At 41.1% G+C, this 20,858-nt stretch overlaps 1 protein-coding gene across 1 annotated transcript in view; it reads left to right on the top strand.

Moving 5' to 3' along the window:
* The first annotated feature begins 839 nt into the window (after positions 1-839).
* The window catches only part of hk2 (hexokinase 2), a 59,530-nt gene continuing 39,511 nt past the window's right edge, over positions 840-20,858 (top strand). Inside the window, exons 1-2 of the mRNA XM_024001704.3 lie at positions 840-1,146; positions 15,548-15,710. Coding sequence (XP_023857472.1) covers positions 1,084-1,146; positions 15,548-15,710 — 226 coding nt within the window. The 5' untranslated portion in view covers positions 840-1,083. The remainder of the gene's footprint in view (positions 1,147-15,547; positions 15,711-20,858) is intronic.

Raw genomic sequence — 20,858 nt, 5'->3', positions numbered from 1 at the left:
TTGTGATCTGTTTTATTGTATCCAACTCAGAGATTCTATGAGCAGCACTGTCTGAGTCACACCATTATCTGAAGGTTATATCTATAGTCCATGCTGAAATATCAAGATCACAAAAAACTTTCTGAATTGAAATATAACTGACCCCAACCCTCATCCTCTGAGACAGTAGCCTACTATTGTTCTAATAGAGAAGAATACTCAGATCCCTGTAATGCCTAGTCATTCAGCTTCATGGGAAGTGCAGATGTGAACCAAAGTACTGTGATCTTGTCAGTATGATTTCAGTTGTTGCAGAAAATGACTGACCTTGATTTGGTGCATATAATACATCAAACACTCACACCTGAATGGGCTACAGGATAGGCTACATAATTGAATGTGGCACCTGAATAGGCTACAGCATGTGCTAAATTGGATGTATTGCTACATTGTTGTTGAAATAATTCTCTCCTCCCTGTCAATTTCCTGCCTTAAATTGTATTCTTCCCCCATACAGTCTTTTTCTTCCTATGATGAGATTTTTTCTTCTTCTGGCAGTTCATGAATGTAAGAAATGTGAATTGTCATTCTAAGTCCTGTAATCAGGAACATCATGTCAATAGATGGAACTGCACTCTGAAATCAGTTTAATCCGTATTACAAACCAAACTCACTCCTGTTTTATATATATTCGATTATAGTTGTATCTCTATGAATAAGATATATTAATATTATATAACAAATGTTAAAAGTTGCTCTGAGAGATCAAATAATAATATTTAAGGACATCTTGTGTTTAATTATAATATTCATCATTATGATAATTTGCTTATCGTTAGACAAGAAGAGAAGCCACACCTTCCTCGTGGCCAATCGCCAGCAATGACGCGAAGAATATTAAGAATTACTTGTTCGAAGTAGGTGGAAGTTATCGATGTGACTTCTGTAGCCTTCATCTCTAAAGTTGTCATTACGAAGGCCAGAGAAGATTTTGTTCGACGTTATGATTAGTTGCCGACAACTTTAACGAACAAGCCCTATAGGAAATAATTACATTGACATAGCTAACTAACTAAGAGGTAGAGAAGGACATTTACAACGACGATGATAGCCTCTCATCTTCTGGCTTACTACTTCACGGAGCTCCACCATGACAAAGTTCAACAAGTAAGTGCCTAGAAAACATAGCTACATGTCTTTGCTCTTTTTATGTTATAAAGGGACATATTTTACAAGTGATATTGGCCGTTGACCGGTTAGCTAGCACTCGAAAGAAGAGGCTAGGTTACTTGAAGTACGCCACACGTGTCGTGTGATGACTCGGATCATATTGGCATTGCGTCAGTGGAGCGTCTAGCTAGTTTCCATTGTGTCGAATTTCCTCTAAGGAGTGGTAGTTAATAGGTTTTATTTTCCGTCAAATGCCCCACAATGTCTATCCAAACGAACTAAATTAAAGTTGAAGACACTGACAAGATATGCCCAAGTATTATTCACTTTTACTGACTTGTTTAATATGCAATAATTGCGCATCTTCTTGTTTCCGCATTTCAATGCAATGCCAGAGCGAGAGCCGTCGGCCCGGTCTATGGATGGGCAGGGATTCCAAGAAATGGCAACACTGACCTAGCAATGTTTTGAGAAATAGACGGTTGGCATGTCAGTTTCGCTTGGCTGAACCTGAAACGTAAGACTGTCTACATCACTGACCTAAACAGGACTATCCACATAATTAGACAGGATGCATGCACACTTATCGTTACATCAGTAGTAGGATAAATGGTTGTGGAAATGAGCCTATCATGAAGTGCTTCTACGTAAGTCCAGCGTGGTCTCATAGACTAGACGTAACATGGTAAACGTAAATCCATTAGTATATGTTACATTTGGTATGGTTAAATAAGGCAGATGGTTACTTATTAAGTAGGTTCGTTGGGTGCGAGTAAGAAGCTCATCACGGACAACTTTTACATTTGAGCTAATTAACAACTTTTCAACTACCTACTTTTTAGATACTTTGCAACTACTTAGCATGTTAGCTAACCCTAACCGTAACCCTTTTAGTGAACCCTTCTTCTAGCCCTAACCTTAACCCTTTTAGCTAGTCCTAACCCTTTAACCTAACAACTCAACTTAACCCTAAACCCTAGCTATCTAACGTTAGTCAGTTAACTAGAATTCCAAACATATATGGTCTCCAAATTCATAACATTTTGTAAGTTTTGTTAATTTGTAACATATATATGAATTGTAATTAATAACATATCATACAAAATGGGTGATGGCCATCCACAAATTAATTCATACCATATGAAACGTAACATATACTAATTGCTGGATCGAATCCCTGAACTGACAAGCTAAAAATCTATTGATTTGTCCCTGAGCAAGGCAGTTAACCCACTGTTCCCCGGGCGCCGACGACGTGGATGTCTATTAAGGCAGCCCTCCGCACTTCTCTAATTCAGAGGGGTTGGGTTAAATGCGGGAGACACATTTCAGATGAAGGCATTCAGTTGTACAACTGACTAGGTATCCCCCTTTGCCTAAAAGTAATGTTTTGGATTTACGTACAGAATATTACAAAATGCTTTGAGACCAGGTTGGTAACTTATCTTCTGTTCACCCTTCTCCATCTCACTCACCTTAGGTTTAGGTTCACTACCCCAAACACACACACTCTCCCTCTCAGCTGTGCTGCATATGTGGCAAGGGCAGCATCTATGAGAGCTTTGTGTTGCTTGTAGCAGGATGTGAAAGCTAATATTATGGGTTGCATACACGTATTTAGCAGATGTTGTTGCGGGTGTAGCAAAATGCTTATGTTCCTAGCTCCAACAGTGCAGTAATATCTAACAATACATTTTAAAAGTAAAGAGGGGAATTCAAAAATATAGGAATATTAGGATGAGCAATGTTGTAGTCCGGGGTATAAATAGAGTTGAAGTCAGAAGTTTACATACACCTTAGCCAAATACATTTAAACTCAGTTTTTCATAATTCCTGATGTTTAATCCTAGTAAAAATAACATGTTTTAGGTCAGTTAGGATCACCACTTTTATTTTAAGAATGTCAAATGTCAGAATAATAGTGATTTCTTTCTTTCATCACATTCCCAGTGGGTCAGAAGTTTACATACACTCAAATAGTATTTGGTAGCACTGCCTTTTAAATTGTTTAACTTGGGTCAAACGTTTCAGGTAACCTTCCCACAATAAGTTGGGTACATTTTGGCCCGTTCCTCCTGACAGAGCTGGTGTAACTGAGTCAGGTTTGTAGGCCTCCTTGCTCGCACACACTTTTTCAGTTCTGCCCACAAATGTTCTATGGGATTGAGGTCAGGGCTTTGTGATTGCCACTCCAATACCTTGACTTTGTTGTCCTTCAGCCATTTTGCCACAACTTTGGAAGTATGCTTTGGGGTCAGTGTCCATTTGGAAGACCCATTTGCGACCAAGCTTTAACTTCCTGACTGATGTCTTGAGATGATGCTTCAATATATCCACATAATTTTCCCGCTTCATGATGCCATCTATTTTGTGAAGTGCACCAGTCCCTCCTGCAGCAAAGTGGGGTGAACAGGCAGTGGCTCGGGTGGTTGTTGTCCTTGATGATCTTTTTGGCCTTCCTGTGACATCGGGTGGTGTAGGTGAGCCTTACGGTTGTGGGCGGCGCAGTTGCCGTACCAGGCGGTGATACAGCCCGACAGGATGCTCTCGATTGTGCATCTGTAAAAGTTTGAGTGTTTTTGGCGACAAGCCAAATTTCTTCAGCCTCATGAGTTTTAAGAGACGCTGTTGCGCCTTCTTCACCACGCTGTCTGTGTGGGTGGACCATTTCAGTATTCTGTGATGTGTACACCGAGGAACTTAAAACTTTCCACCTTCTCCACTACTGTCCCGTCGATGTGGATAGGGGTGCTCCCTCTGCTGTTTCCTGAAGTCCACGATCATCTCCTTTTGTTTTGTTGACATTGAGTGTGGGGTTATTTTCCTGACACACTCCGAGGGCCCTCACCTCCTCCCTCTAGGCCGTCTCGTCATTGTTGGTAATCAAGCCTACCACTGTAATGTCGTCTGCAAACTTGATGATTGAGTTGGAGGTGTGCATGGCCACGCAGTCATGGGTGAACAAGGAGTACAGGAGAGGGCTGAGAACACACCCTTGTGGGGCCCCAGTGTTGAGGATCAGCGGGGTGGAGAAGTTGTTTCCTACCCTCAAAGTCCAGGACCCAGTTGCACAGGGCGGGGTCGAGACCCAGGGTCCGGAGCTTAATGACGAGTTTGGAAAGTACTATGGTGTTAAATGCTGAGCTGTAATCGATTAACAGCATTCTTACATAGGTATTCCTCTTTTACAGATGGGTTAGGGCGGTGTGCAGTGTGGTTGCAATTCTGTCGTCTGTGGACCTATTGGGGCGGTAAGCAAATTGGAGTGGGGTCTAGGGTGTCGGGTAGGGTGCAGGTGATATGGTCCTTGACTAGTCTCCCAAAGCACGTCATGATGACGGAAGTGAGTGCTACGGGGCGGTAGTCGTTTAGCTCAGTTATCTTAGCTTTTTGGGAACAGGAACAATGGTGGCCCTCTTGAAGCATGTGGGGACAGCAGACTGGGATAGGGATTGATTGAATATGTCCTCCGTAAAGGCACCTTTTACGGACATATTCACAAGATCCTTTGCTGTTATTCTGGGATTGATTTGCACTTTTTGCACCAAAGTACATTAATCTCTAAGAGACAGAATGCGTCTCCTTCCTGAGCGGTATGACGGCTGTGTGGTCCCATGGTGTTTATACTTGCGTACTATTGTTTGTACAGATGAACGTGGTACCTTCAGGCGTTTGGAAATTGCTCCCAAGGATGAACCAGACTTGTGGAGGTCTACAATTATTTTTCTTAGGTCTTGGCTGATTTCTTTACATTTTCCCATGATGTCAAGCAAAGAGGACCTGAGTTTGAAGGTTGGCCTTCAAATACATCCACAGGTACACCTCCAATTGACTCAAATTAAGTCAATTAGCCTATCAGAAGCTTCTAAAGCCATGACATCATTTTCTGGAATTTTCCAAGCTTTTTAAAGGCACAGTGAATTATAAGTGAAATAATCTGTCTGTAAACAATTGTTGGAAAAATGACTTGTCATGCACAAAGTAGATGTCTTAACCGACTTGCCAAAACTATAGTTTGTTAACAAGAAATTTGTGGAGTGGTTGATACGAGTTTTAATGACTCCAACCTAAGTGCATGTAAACTTTTGACTTCAACTATGTGTGTGTATGTGATGTATAGACATGCACAGAATGTGGATAGAATATATAGTATATCTGAAGAATAAGTGGATAGGATCGTATATTTACAGCAATAGCTTAATAAATGGCCTTGACTAGAATACAGTATACTATTAGATTGTCTGTAGATTTTCATGTCTGTCTGTAATTGAGTATCGACTTGGCCGGGATGTACTTGAAAAATAGATTTCAAATCTCAATTAGCCCTTCCTGGTTAAATAAAGGTTAAGAAGAAATGTATAAAACGGTATGTAAACGTTATTAAAGTGACCAGTGTTCCATGTCAATGTACAATAGCCAGCTAGTGACAGTGACTAAGTTCAGGGCTGGGTACTGGGTGGAGGCTGGCTAGTGATGGATATTTTAGTCTGATGGCCTTGAGATCCAAGTATTAATGCACCTGTACTGACCTCACTGTTGAATCTTCTTCACCACACTGTCTGTGTGGGTTGACCATTTCAGATTGTCAGTGAAGTGTACGCAGAGGAACTTGAAGCTTTTCACCTTCTCCACTGTGGCCCCATCAATGTGGATGGGGTGTGCTCTCTGCTGTCTCCTGAAGTCCATGATCAGCTCCTTTGTTTTGTTAACGTTGAGAGAGAGGTTATTTCCCTGCCACCACTCTGCCAGGGCTCTCATCTCCTCCCTGTAGGCTGTCTCGTTGTTGGTATTGCACCAGTCCAGACAAACTCACCAGCTGTGAGTTTGCAAGTCAAAGTCTGTAAGGTGTGGCCACAGACTGTACTACTAGCATCACACTTAAAACATTTTACATTAGGTAAATAAATGTCACATACTTATCCTTTTTGATCTGCCTGCTCTGTCAATGGCTGTTACATTTGGGCTTTTCACCCTTCTGATCCTTTCTCTCTAGGCTAGTCTGCTTTACCCTACTTATGCCCTGACAAAATTGATTCCTGTCCATAGCAGCGGGAAGTAGGGGTGCTGCAGCGCCCACTGATAAATTGAAATAATTTTGCCCAAATTATACAATTACTCCTGTCTGAACACTGACTGAATTTGGGCAGCACCCACACCAAATAGCAAACAACTTGTGTTGTAGTCATAAGAATATAATCCATAGAAGGATTTTGGAACCTCTCACCTTGGAAATTTGACTGGTAAACTCATGGGTTTGCTCAAAATAGCTGCCAGTCCTGAATTTAATTTATCTTTGTGGTGTGTGAATAGCAACATTTTAGCCCCTACAGGATTTGCTGATCACATTTTATTTTTGCAAAATCAACAATTCCCTGCATATTATGCGAGTGCTTGCAAATTTGACAATCACTGCATTATTTCTGCATAAAACAGTAAAATCATTTCACAATATCTCATGATACTGACCCATCACCGCAGTACAAAAAGAGGACTTGCAATTTCGACCAATCAGTGGACATTTCCCCCATTTTGTTTATATGGTTCAATTAAGCCACACATCAACAAAATGTTTCCCTCGTCAACGCATTTCCGCTACCAATTGCACAAAATTCATGCATATTGCCATGCAATATGTGAGGATTGGTGCAGCAAATCAACTTTTGCCCACCAATATCACAAAAAATCCTGGAGGGACTAAAGTGCCTTTCACAAATGTAAAAATACGGTTTTGGGAAATGTGTTTGCAAAGCAAATGCCTACTGCTGAAAAGAGAAATCTAATCTCAGTCAATAGAAGCAACTATTTTTTTCTTCTTCTCGCAACAGATGAACAGCACTGTTTTAGTAGCTCAGGCATGTCTTGGAAACGATCACCGGTATGGTGAGAAGATGGTGAGAAGCTTAGGCTATGCATATTCATGCTATCTTCATCGGTTTAGTCAGTGCCACTGGAAAGTTGATTTAGTAGCTTATTATTTATATACACAGTACCAGTCAAAAGTTTGGACACCTACTCATTCAAGGGTTTTACTATTTTATACATTGTAGAATAATAGTAAAGACATCAAAACTATGAAATAGCACATGGAATCATGTAGTAACCAAAAAAGTGTTAAACAAATCAAAATATATTTTAGATTCTTCGAAGTAGCCACCCTTTGCCTTGAAAGCTTTGCACACTCTTGCATTCTCTCAACCAGCTTCACCTGGAATGCTTTTCCAACAGCCTTGAAGGAGTTCCCACATATGCTGAGCGCTTATTGGCTGCTTTTCCTTCACTCTGCGGTCCAACTCATCCCAAACCATCTCAATTGGGTTGAGGTCGGGTGATTGTGGAGGCCAGGTCATCTGATGCAGCACTCCATTACTCTCCTTCTTGGTCAAATAGCCTTTACACAGCCCGGAGGTGTGTTGTGTCATTGTCCTGTTGATAAACAAATGAGCGCAAAACCCAATAAGCGCAAACCAGATGGGATGGCGTATCACTGCAGAATGCTGTTGTAGCCATGCTGGTTAAGTGTGCCTTGAATTCGAAATAAATCACTGACAGTGTCACCAGCAAAGCACCATCACACCTCCATGCTTCACAGTGGGAACCACACATGCGGAGATCATCCATTCACCTACTCTGCATCTCACAAATCTCCAATTTGGACTCATCAGACCAAAGGATAGATTTCTAACGGTCTAATGTCCATTGCTCATGTTTCTTTGCCCAAGCAAGTCTTTTCTTATTAGTGTCCTTTGGTAGTTGTTTCTTTGCAGCAATTCCTGATTCACGCAGTTTCCTCTGAACAGTTGATGTTGAGATGTGTCTGTTACTTGAACTCTGAAGCATTTATTTGGGCTGCAATTTCTGAGGCTGGTAACTAATGAACTCAGCCTCTGCAGAAGAGGTCTTCCTTTCCTGTGGCCGTCCTCATGAGAGCCAGTTTCTGGTTTTTGCAATTGCACTTGAAATAACTTCCAACGGTCTTGAAATGTTACGGATTGACTGACCTTCATGTCTCAAAGTCATAATAGACTTTAGTTTCTCTTTGCTTATTTTAGCTGTTCTTGACATAATATAGACTTGGTCTTGTACCAAAGAGGGCTATCTTCTTTATACCACCCCTACCTTGTCACAACACAACTGATTGGCTCAAACGTATTAAGAAGGAAAGAAATTCCACAAATGTAAATTTTTAACAAGGAACACCTGTTTATTGAAATGCATTCCAGGTGACTACCTCATGAAGCTGGTTGAGATAATGCCAAGAGTGTGCAAGCTGTAATCGAGGCAAAGGGTGGCTACTTTGAAGAATCTCAAATATAAAATATATTTTGATTTGTTTAACCCTTTTTTTGTTAACTTCTTATGGCTGCAATCCCGTTAACGGGATGATATGACAACAGCCAGTGAAAGTGCAGGGCGCCAAATTCAAACAACAGAAATCTCATAATTAAAATTCCTCTAACATACATGTATCTTCTACCAATTTAAAGGTAATCTTGTTGTTAATCCCACCAAAGTGTCATATTTCAAATAGGCTTAACAGCGAAAGCACCACAAACGATTGTTAGGTCACCGCAAAATCACAGAAAACACAGCTATTTTTCCAGCCAAAGACAGGAGTCACAAAAAGCAGAAAGAGATAAAATGAATCACTAACCTTTGATCTTCATCAGATGACACTCATAGGACTTCATGTTACACAATACATGTATGTTTTGTTCGATTAAGTTAATATTTATATCCAAAAACTTCAGTTTACATTGGCGCCATGTTCAGAAATGCCTCCAAAATATCCGGAGAAATTGCAGAGAGCCACGTCAAATAACATAAATACTCATCATAAACTTTGATGAAAGATACATGTTTTACATATAATTAAGATACACTTGTTCTTAATGCAAGCGCTGTGTCAGATTTCAAAAAGCTTTACGGCAAAACACAATATTCAATAATCTGAAAACGGCGTTCAGCCACAAAAGCAAGCCATGGAGTTACCCGCCAAATTGTGCAGTCAACAAAACTCATAAAAAGCATTATAAATCTTCACTTACCTTTGCTGATCTTTGTCGGAATGCACTCCCAGGACTCCCACTTCCACAATACATTTTTGTTTTGTTCGGTAATGTCCATCATTTATGTCCAAATAGCTATTTTTGTTTGGTAAACAAATCCAAACGCTCGTGCAGGTCCAGCCTAACGTCGGACGAAAACTTCAAAAAGTTATATTACAGGTCGAAGAAACTTGTCAAACTAAGTATAGAATCAATCTTTAGGATGTTATCATAAATATTCAATAACGTTCCAACCGGAGAATTCCTTTGTGTCTATAGAAGTAATGGAACGCAAGTCCCTATCATGTAAAATGCGCGTGACCTGGCTGTCTGCCAGACCACTGACTCAAACAGCTCCCATCCGGCTCCACATCACAGTAGAAGCTTCATTCAAGGGTCTACAGACTGTTGGCATCTAGTGGAAGCCGTAGGACGTGCAAACAGATCCATATCCTACTGTGTATTCAATAGGCGATGAGTTGAAAATCGACCAACCTCAGATTTCTCACTTCCTGGTTGGATTTTTCTCAGGTTTTTGCCTGCCATATGAGTTATGTTATACTCAGACATCATTCAAACAGTTTTAGAAACTTCTGAGTGTTTTCTATCCAATATGAATAATAATATGCATATATTAGCGACTGAGGAGCAGGCAGTTTACTATGGGCACCTCTGTGAACCTTTCATCCAAGCTACTCAATACTGCCCCTGCAGCCATAAGAAGTTCCCTACATGATCAGAAATAGTGTAGACATTGTTAATGTTGGAAATGACTATTGGAAATGGCTGATTTTCAATGGAATATCTACGTAGGCGCCTCAAGTCCTCAACTGGCAGCTTCATTAAATAGTACCCACAAAACACCAGTCTCAACCTCAACAGTGAAGAGGCAACTGGGATGCAGGCCTTCTAGGCAGAGTTGCAAAGAAAAAGCAATATCTCAGACTGGCCAATAAAAATAAAAGATTGAGATGTGCAAAAGAACACACACTGGACAGAGGAACTCTGCCTAGAAGGCTAGCATTCCGGAGTCGCCTCTTCACGGTTGACATTGAGACTGGTGTTTTGCGGGTACTATTTAATGAAGTTGCCAGTTGATGACTTGTGAGGCGTCTGTTTCTCAAACTAGACACTAATGTACTTGTCCTCTTGCTCAGTTGTGCACCGGGGCCTCCCACTCCTCTTTCTGTTCTGTTTAGAGCCAGTTTGTGCTGTTCTGTGAATGGAGTAGTACACAGCGTTGCACGACATCTTCAGTTTCTTTCCAATTTCTCACATGGAATAGCCTTAATTTCTCAGAACAAGAATAGACTCAAGTTTCAGAAGAATGTTCTTTGTTTCTGGCCATTTGAACCTGCAATCGAACCCACAAATGCTCCAGATACTCAACTAGTCTAAAGAAGGCCAGTTTTATTGCTTCTTTAATCAGAACAACAGTTCAGCTGTGCTAACATAATTGCAAAATAGTTTTCTAATGATCAATTAGCCTTTTTAAAATAATGAACACAGGAGTGATGGTTGCTGATAATGGGCCTCTGTACGCCTATGTAGATATTCCATAAAAAATCTGCTGTTTCCAGCTACAGTAGTCATTTACAACATTAACAATGTCTACACTGAATTTCTGATCAATTTGATATTTTAATGGACAAAACATTTTGCTTTTCTCTCAACAACAAGGACATTTCTAAGTGACCCTAATCTTTTGAACTGTAGTGTATATTAATGTGGAGTGGACACCATTTCAAATGAGTGGATTCAGCTATTTCAGCCACACCTGTTGCTGACAGGTGTATAAAATCAAGCACACAGCCACGCAATCTCCATATACAAACATTGACAGTAGAATGGCCTTACTGAAGAGCTCAGTGACTTTCAACGTGGCACCGTCATAGGATGCCACCTTTCAATCAAGTAAGTTTGTCAAATTTCTACCCTGCTAGAGCTGCCCCGGTTAATGGTAAGTGCTGTTATTGTGAAAACGAAATGTCTACGAGCAACAACGGCTCAGCCGTGAAGTGGTAGGCCACAGGAGCGCACAGAACGGGACCGAAGAGTGCTGTAGCTTTGAAAATCTGTCTCTCAGTTGCAACATTCATTACTGAGTTCCAAACTGCCTCTGGAAGCAATGTCAGCACAATAACTGTTCGTTGGGAGCTTCATGAAATGGCTTTTCATGGCCGAGCAGTCGCACACAAGCCTAAGATCACCATGCGCAATGCCAAGTGTCGGCTCGAGTGGCGTAAAGCTCGCCGCCATTGGCCTCTGGAGCAGTGGAAACGTGTTCTTTGGAGTGATGAATCACTCTTCAGTTGAACCGACGAATCTCGGTTTGGCAGATGCCAGGAAAATGCAACCTGCCCGACTGCGTAGTGCCAACTGTAAAGTTTGGTGTAGGAGGAATAATGGTCTGGGGCTATTTTTATGGTTCTGGCTAGGCCCCTTAGTCCCAGTGAAGGGAAATCTTAACGCTACAGTATACAATAACATTCTCGACAATAATGTGCTCTCCTGTTTCAGCATGACAATGCCCCCGTGCACAAAGCGACGTCCATACAGAAATGGTTTGTCGAGATCTGTGTGGAAGAACTTGACTGGCCTGCACAGAGCCCTGACCTCAACCCCATCGAACACCTTTGGGATGAATTGGAACGCCTAACATCAGTGCCCAACCTCACTAATGTGCTTGTATTTGAATGGAAGCAAGACCCCGCAGTAATGTTCCAATATCTAGTGGATAGCCTTCCCAGAAGAGTAGAGGCTGTTATAGCAGAAAGGGGGGGACCAACTCAATAGTAATGCCCATGATTTTGGAATGAGATGTTCAACGAGCAGGTGTCCACTAGAGGTCGACCGATTATGATTTTTCAACGCCGATACCCATTATTGGAGGACCAAAAAAGCCGATACTGATTAATCGGACGATTTATTTTTATTTATTTTTAAAATGTATTTATTTATTTGTAATAATGACAATTACAACAATACTGAATGAACACTTATTTTAACTTAATATAATACATCAATAAAATCAATTTAGCCTCAAATAAATAATGAAAGATGTTCAATTTGGTTTAAATAATGCAAAAACAGTGTTGGAGGAGAAAGTAAAAGTGCAATATGTGTCATGTAAGAAAGCTAACGTTTGAGTTCCTTGCTCAGAACATGAGAACATATGAAAGCTGGTGGTTCCTTTTAACATGAGTCTTCTATATTCCCAGGTAAGAAGTTTTAGGTTGTAGTTATTATAGGAATTATAGGACTATTTCTCTCTATACCATTTGTATTTCATTAACCTTTGACTATTGGATGTTCTTATAGGCACTTTAGTATTACCAGTTTAACAGTATAGCTTCCATCCCTCTCCTCGCTCGAACCAGGAACACAACAACAGCCACCCTCGAAGCAGCATTACCAATGCAGAGCAAGGGAAACAACCATAGGCTCAGAGCGAGTGACGTTTGAAACGCTATTAGCGCGCGCCAACTAGCCAGCCATTTGACTTCGGTTACAACAGCCTCATCTCGGGAGTTGATAGGCTTGAAGTCATAAACTGCGCAATGCTTGACGCACAATGAAGAGCTGCTGGCAAAATGCACGAAAGTGCTGTTTGAATGAATGTTTACGCGCCTGCTTCTGCCTACCACCGCTCAGTCAGATACTTAGATACTTGTATGCTCAGTCAGATTATATGCAACGCAGGACACGCTAGATAATATCTAGTAATATCATCAACCATGTGTAGTTAACTAGTGATTATGATTGATTGTTTTTATAAGATAAGTTTAATGCTAGCTAGCATCTTACCTTGGCTTACTGCATTCGCGTAACAGGCAGTCTTCAACGAGAGAGAGGCAGGTCGTTATTGCGTTGGACTAGTTAACTGTAAGGTTGCAAGATTGGATCCCCCGAGCTGACAAGGTGAAAATCTGTCGTTCTGCCCCTGAACGAGGCAGTTAACCCACCGTTCCTAGGCCGTCATTGAAAATAAGAATGTGTTCTTAACTGACTTGCCTAGTTAAATAAAGGTGTAAAAAAAATTATGCAAAATCGGTGTCCAAAAATACCGATTTCCGATTGTTATGAAAACTTGAAATCGGCCCTAATTAATCGTCCATTCCGATTAATCGGTCAACCTCTAGTGTCCACGTACTTTTGGTCTTGTATGTATGTATGTATTATCTCTAATATTGTGTTATCTCCTAATATTCTACAATTGGTCTTTTATTATCATGACAGTGTCAGAGTAGATTTCCGTCATTTGTGTAGTATTAAAAAATATACTGAGAATGTCTAATGTCATGTAGACCTTAATGACGTAAAATTTAAGGCCTTCCATTAACTCACAACATCTTCTTGTGGCTATGGTAGTGTCATAATGTCTCGACCATTCTTCCCTCGCTACTCCCCATTTTCCCTCTACCCCTCCCTTTCTGGTGAGGTTCTGCTTTCTAAGTCCATCTCCAGTTTCAGATTGAATGTTGTACGGTCAGTCTGTTCCAGGTTGCTGCTGGAACGTTGTGTTCTGTCTGTATCAGATATTTATTATCAGTCTTTTTGCTAGCCAGGACCTTCAGGCCAAGGTGACTTAAGGGGATGTGTCCCAAATGCCACCCTATTCCCTATGTCGTGCACTACTTTTGACTAGAGCCTTCTGGTCAAAAGTTGTGTGTGTGAACTACATGCATACAGTGCCATTCGGGACTCAGCCACTGTACCAGGGTCTTACCTTACTTAGTGGCGCTGGGCCACGTGATTGTGCAAGGCAGCAGTCTACCACTTTTAGCCTATACATGCTGATATCATTGATATGTTGCAGTTTGCCGGCTTTTACTGTAGACAGCTAGGTCTAGCCATTTGAGACAAATACAATAAAGCCATAATATTTGGTTTGTGGTTTGCTAGACCTTTTCACTCGTCTCGTGTTCCCCCTTCCTCCAGTCACGTGCTCCTTGCTGCCGGACACGTTTTGCAAGTCAGTGAGGTTCCTGGTATTTAGAGTAATGTGGTTGGGCCATGTGTGAAATCAGCTGCTTGTACAGTTCTTATGGCTGCTGCCTAGCAGAGCCATTCAGTTCCTGGAGTTGGAGCCAACCAGTAATGCAGGGGGTGGGGTTAGTTAGCCCTGGGGAAATGTGACTTCCAGTACAATAACATTTTATCGGAGGTTTGAGTTGAGGCCTACAGAGGTAGTCAGATTTGGCTTTGACAGTGAAATGGGTCTAGGACTATTGTAGACGACGTGCCTAACAAATAAGATAGATAATTATGATTTTCCATTGTGTAGTCTCTCTGTTGACTGCTTGTCTGTAATGTCACCCAGACTATGGAAACAGTCACTCTGTTCAGATTCTGAACCATTACTATTATCATGACAAAGCGGGCATTACCACATGACTGTTGGCATTTCAGCCAGGGGAGATTGTAGTATGATAAGATGTAATGCCACTGTCCCTATTGGCTCCGGACCATAGCTACACACACACACACACTAGGGTTTCCATTAAGAAAATGTGGCGCCGAACAACGTGACCGGGAAGATTTTAATTTACCGACCATTTGAGAAATTTACCAGACTCATGCATTGGGTGTGTAACCCATTAGGGCATCCACCCACTGTGCTCAGAATGACAGGATTCACATTTTAGATTATGGTAATTAATCTGAACAGAACATGCAACTCCTGTAATAAAGCAGCCAATAAGACATCATTTTTGAAACATTTGCCAGGTCGGATATTTAACGATGGATGGCCTACCTTGTTAAATAAAGGTGAATTTAAAAAATAAAAGCATGACGGTCAAATGTATTTCCTGCAATGAATGAAAAGCATTATTTTGCAATGGAATTTTTTGTCTCCTGGTTATTTTGTCCAGAAACGGTTTAATCAGCTAACGGAAACCCTGACACACACTCACACTAATTGAACACAACATTATGTAGCCTAACTTCAGTGGTAAAGCGACAAAATATAGACACAAGCTTATAACCACGTAAGCAAATATCTAGGCCTAAACAAACAGATGCTGGTTCCTTTGCATAGCTACTGATGTCACTGCATGGCAACCCTCATGAGCATTGGATACTCATGTCAGACGTAGTTCGTAATCAATAGGGAATATTGGTTCATATTTATCCTAGCTTGCTGTCCAGGGTGTGCACTGGTACATCAAGCTGCCTCATGCTACAGAATCAGGTGATCAGCTCCTACCCTATGAGCCTTTCTGGATCAAACAAGGCTTACTCATCCATCTTCCTATCTCGCTCGCTCCCTTTCCTAAGGTCAGTTGGATAAATACGTGTAGCACCTCCAGTTGCTAGCTTACTCTAGCTTACTCTCTTTTTTTCTCAAGGTGGATAAATACCTGTACCACCTGCGGTTATCGGACGAGAACCTGATGGACGTGTCGGTGAGATTCCGACGGGAGATGGACAAGGGTCTGGGCCGGGACTCCAACCCCACGGCCGCTGTCAAGATGCTGCCCACGTTTGTGCGTTCCACCCCTGATGGGACAGGTAAGAGCATTGGGGGAGGGGGCTTGACTGACAGCTGTTGAGTAATTTTTATTTATTTAGATTGAGTTGTAAATATAGATTCCAAACCCACAACTGGTTTGTGGGTTTCCTAAGAGCTCTATTTTCATGTCATCTGACCGAAGCACTGCCTGGAGTTTGAAAAACTGCATTGGCACTTGGATTGGATCTGACACTGGTCAGATGACGTGAAATAGAGCTCTTCGGTCACGCGCACCAATGGTGGGTTTGGTGTTGAAAAACAGAAACATATGCAAAAAAATTACTTCGTACCTACGGTAAAATATGGTGGTGGATCTTTGATATGGGTCAAGGGCATCATGAACTTTACCAAATACCAGGAACCTGTTTGCCTCTCCCAGGAGGCTGACACATGGCTGCAAGTTGATCTCCCAGCAAGACAACCCCAAGCACAAAGAAATGGTTAATTGACCACAAAATCAACCTTTTGCAATGGGCTTCTCAGTATTCATATTTGAAAACCTGTGGTTTGAATTGAAGAGGGGAGTCCATAAGTGCAGATCAAGGATCTGGAAAGATTCTGTATGGCGATCCCTCCCAACGTGTTCTCCAATCTCATAAAATATTTTAGAAAAAGTCTGTGTCGTTATCCTCGCAAGGGAAGGTGATAGATTTTTGAAAACGGGGTTAACAATAATTTTGACTAGAGGTCGACCGATTAATCGCAATGGCCGATTTATTAGGGCCGATTTCAAGTTTTCATAACAATCGGAAATCGGTATTTTTGGACACCGATTAGGATTTTTTTTTAAACCTTTATTTAACTTCTCTAGGATATGTGGGACGCTAACGTCCCACTTGGCCAAAAGCCAGTAAAAATGCAGAGCGCCAAATTCAAATATATTACTATAAAAATCTAACTTTCATGAAATCACACATGAAAGACACCAAATTTAAAGCTACACTTGTTGTGAATCCAGCCAACATGTCTGATTTCAAAAAGGATTTACGGCGAAAGCATCACAAACGATTATGTTAGGTCAGTAGATAGCCACAGAAAAACACAGCCATTTTTCCAGTCAAAGAGAGGAGTAACAAAAAGCAGAAATAGATAAAATGAATCACTAACCTTTGATGATCTTCATCAGATGACACTCATAGGACTTCATGTTACACAATACATATATGTTTTGTTCGATTAAGTTCATATTTATATCCAAAAATCTGAGTTTAGGCGGGACGCTACTGTCTCACTTGGCAAAAAGCCAGAGAAAATGCAGAGCGCCAAATTCAAATATATTACTATAAAAATCTAACTTTCATTAAATCACACATGAAAGATACCAAATTAAAGCTACACTGGTTGTGAATCCAGCCAACATGTCAGAATTCAAATAGGCTTTTTGGCGAAAGCAAACGATGCTATTATCTAAGTTAGCACCATTGTAAACAAAGAGAGATAAGCATATAGCGTTTCAAACGTCACTGGCTCTGAGACTTGGAGTAGTTTTCCCCTTGCTCTGCATGGGTAACGCTGCTTCGAGGGTGGCTGTTGTCGATGTGTTCCTGGTTCGAGCCCAGGTAGCGGCGAGGAGAGGGATGGAAGCTATACTGTTACACTGGCAATACTAAAGTGCCTATAAGAACATCCAATAGTCAAAGGTATATGAAATACAAATGGTATAGAGAGAAATAGTCCTATAATTCCTATAATAACTACAACCTAAAACTTCTTACCTGGGAATATTGAAGACTCATGTTAAAAGGAACCACAGGCTTTCATATGTTCTCATGTTCGGAGCAAGGAACTTAAACGTTAGCTTTCTTACATGGCACATATTGCACTTTTACTTTCTCCTCCAACACTTTCTTTTTGCATTATTTAAACCAAATTGATCATGTTTCATTATTTATTTAAGGCTAAATTGATTTTATTGATGTATTATATTAAGTTAAAATAAGTGTTCATTCAGTATTGTTGTAATTGTCATTATTACAAATACATTTTAAAAATTGACCGATTAATCGGTATCGGCTTTTTTTGGTCCTCCAATAATCGGTATCGGCGTTGAAAAATCATAATCGGTCGACCTCTAATTCAGACCCCCTTGACTTTTTCCACATTTTGTTATGTTACAGCCTTATTCCAAAATATATTACTTTTTTTCTTCATCCGTCTCCACACCATACCCCATAATGATGAAGAAAAAAGGTTTAGATTTTTTTTTGCTGATTTGTTAAAAAATAAGGAATAATCACATTTATGTAAGTATTCAGACCCTTAACTCCGTACTTTGTTGAAGCACCTTTGGCAGCAATTACAGCATCGTGTCTTCTTGGGTATGACGCTACAAGCTTGGCACACCGGTGTTTTGGGGAGATTCTCCAAAAGTATAGTATTGTCCTCTCAAGCTCTCAAGTCTCTTCAGAGATGTTCGATCGGGTTCAAGTCCGGGTTCAGACGTTGTCTTGGCTGTGTGCTTAGGGTCGGTGTCTTGTTGGAAGGTGAACTTTCACCCCAGTCTGGCATCCTGAGTGCTCTGGAGCAGGGTTTCGTCAAGGATCTCTCTGTTCATCTTTCCCTCGATCTTGACTATTCTCCCAGCCCCTGACAGTCCCTGCCTCTGAAAAACATCCACAAAGCATCATGCCGACACCACCATGCTTCACCGTAGGGATGGTGCCATGTTTCCTCCAGATATGATGCTTGCCATTGTATGCTTGGGCCTAAATCTTGGTTTCTTCAGACCAGATAATCTTGTTTCTCATGGTCTGTGAGTCTTTGGGTGACTCGGCAAATTCCAAGCAGGCTGTCGTACTGAGGACTGGCTTCCGTCTGGTCAGTCTACCATAAGGCGTGATTGGAGTGCTGCAGAAATGGTTGTCCTTCTGGAAGGTTCTCCCATCTCCACAGAGGAGCTCTGTCAGTGACCATCGGGTTCTTGGTCACCTCCCTGACCGAGGCCCTTCTCCCCGGATTGCTCAGTTTGGCCAGGTGGCCAGCTCTAGGAATTGGTGGTTCCAAACTTCTTCCATTTAAGAATGATGGAGGCCACTGTGTTCTTGGGGACCTTCAATGCTGCAGAAATGTTTTAGTGCTCTTCCCCAAATCTGTGCCTCAACACAATCCTGTCTCGGAGCTGTACGGACTATTTCTTTGACTTCATGGCTTGGTTTTTGGTCTGACATGCACTGTAAACTACGGGACCTTATATAGACAGGTGGTGCCTTTCCAAATCATGTCCAATCAATTGAATTTACCACAGGTGGACTCCAAGTTGTAGAAACATCTCAAGGATGATTGATCAGTGGTAACAGGATGCACCTGAGCTCAATTTCGAGTTTCATGGCATTTACTTATGTAAATATGTTATTTCTGTTTTCTTTTTAATACATTTGCTTAAGTGTCTCTTCTGTTTTCACTTTGTCATTGTGGGGTATTGTGTATAGATTGCTGAGGATCTTTAAAACTTTTTTGGTCATTACAGCTTTTATCTAAAATAGATTGCCTGCAAAGTGGGAAAAGTCGGATCTGAATACTTTCCGAAGGCTCTTTATCTAGCTAGCTCTGGCCCAATCCGAAGTGTTTTTATTTAGCCTGTATTTAACTAGGAAGTCCCATTGGTGTCAAAAGACCTCTTTCTCCAGAGAGACCTGGCCTTCAAGCCTTGGACTTGTAATGCACTGTAATTTGATTATTCAAGGAAATGGCACAACCCATACTCTGAGTTGCTATTTACAATTACCATACCATGGGGGAAACACAGGGGAGTTCTCATAGACTGGTTAGCTGACAACGTCATGAAAACAATGCACACACTTCAATGGGGCAGAAGGCAATGTGTTATTGGGATTCTGGATGGCCAGATGGCGGCAACTTGTTTTTGTTGCTAGCCATGTGGGAAATTGTAGGTGGCTCCTTTCAGCTAGATTTTTCAGCTAGAATGATCTTTTTCTTGATACCATGTCTTGTTTTGACTGATGTCACGTTTATGCTAATATGGCTAAAATTTACTAGCTAGCTAACCAATAACTGTAGCGATTTGAGAGACAAGTGCTCATTGTGCAAATGTATTTGTTTTCAATAAATATTAGATACGAAATATAGTTTACATGTGTCAACAATCTAAGCCAACCCCGTCTGTTGCGCACACTCCGGTTTTGTTGCCAAACCCGTCTACAAACCCGTCTACAGACCAGCAGCAAAAAAAATCTTACATTTACATGTTCCTTATGAGTGTATTTCACACACATTTTGGATTATAATTGGATTGAAAGTCTCACGAATGTCCTGCTTAATATGTTTGTTATCGTTGCAAATCAACTGCATTACACCAAAACAAATAAACACTTAATCCAATAAAATGGCACTTTGGCTAGCTTTGCTACCACCCTATATCAATGAGCGTTAGCATTTCAGCAAACAACTGCTGCATCCAAAATAGGAATTTTGCAACTAGCACGACCAAATATAATTTTTGTGGCTGTTCAAGCAATAATCAAAACAACGTAAGCCTATGAGAACCCCGGGAAGTGTTTTTGTTTGGAAGTAATGACTTTGTAAATCTAGGATAGGTTGAATGGGTGTGGATTGTGAATGGAAGATACATTTTTTCAGTGGCCGTTGTACTTGTTTAGGACACGATTAGCGGCTTGAAGTGTGCTTAAACATTTCAACTATGGACAGTTCTGTAATTTGCCGAGATGAATAGGATGTTGGAGTTTTCTGATTTGATTAACCCCTTTTAGTTGTTTTATTAGGATGCCGATTTAGCTGATGCCATCATGACATCTACTCTTGGGGTCCGATTCATAACTAAAAATACATTACAGACAAAAATATAATTTACATTCAAATGACCAATTTTAGCTAATGAGAGTATGCTGGTGAAGAAGGGCACATATAACATCTGAGCTCTGTTACAATATCCATCCACACTAGTGTACCACTAAGAAGGAAACAGTGAATTGGGCATGCACTCTACCGGTAGGGCTATGCTGCATGAACATTGTAATGTGAAGCCTTGAGTCCCAGCTGCGTTTTCCCAGAGTTAGACCGGTGTTAGTGATTTGTGACCGGGGCAGGTGGCATATCCAAAAACACTCTCAGAGACTGGGGAAGGTGATTTATCATTGGAGACTGAAGAGGTGACCAGGCCAAACCTATTT

This window comes from Salvelinus sp. IW2-2015, linkage group LG15, assembly GCF_002910315.2.
Source record: "Salvelinus sp. IW2-2015 linkage group LG15, ASM291031v2, whole genome shotgun sequence".
Taxonomy (NCBI): domain Eukaryota; kingdom Metazoa; phylum Chordata; class Actinopteri; order Salmoniformes; family Salmonidae; genus Salvelinus; species Salvelinus sp. IW2-2015.
Note: the sequence above shows the minus strand (reverse complement) of the source record. Positions and strands in the feature narration are given on the sequence as shown.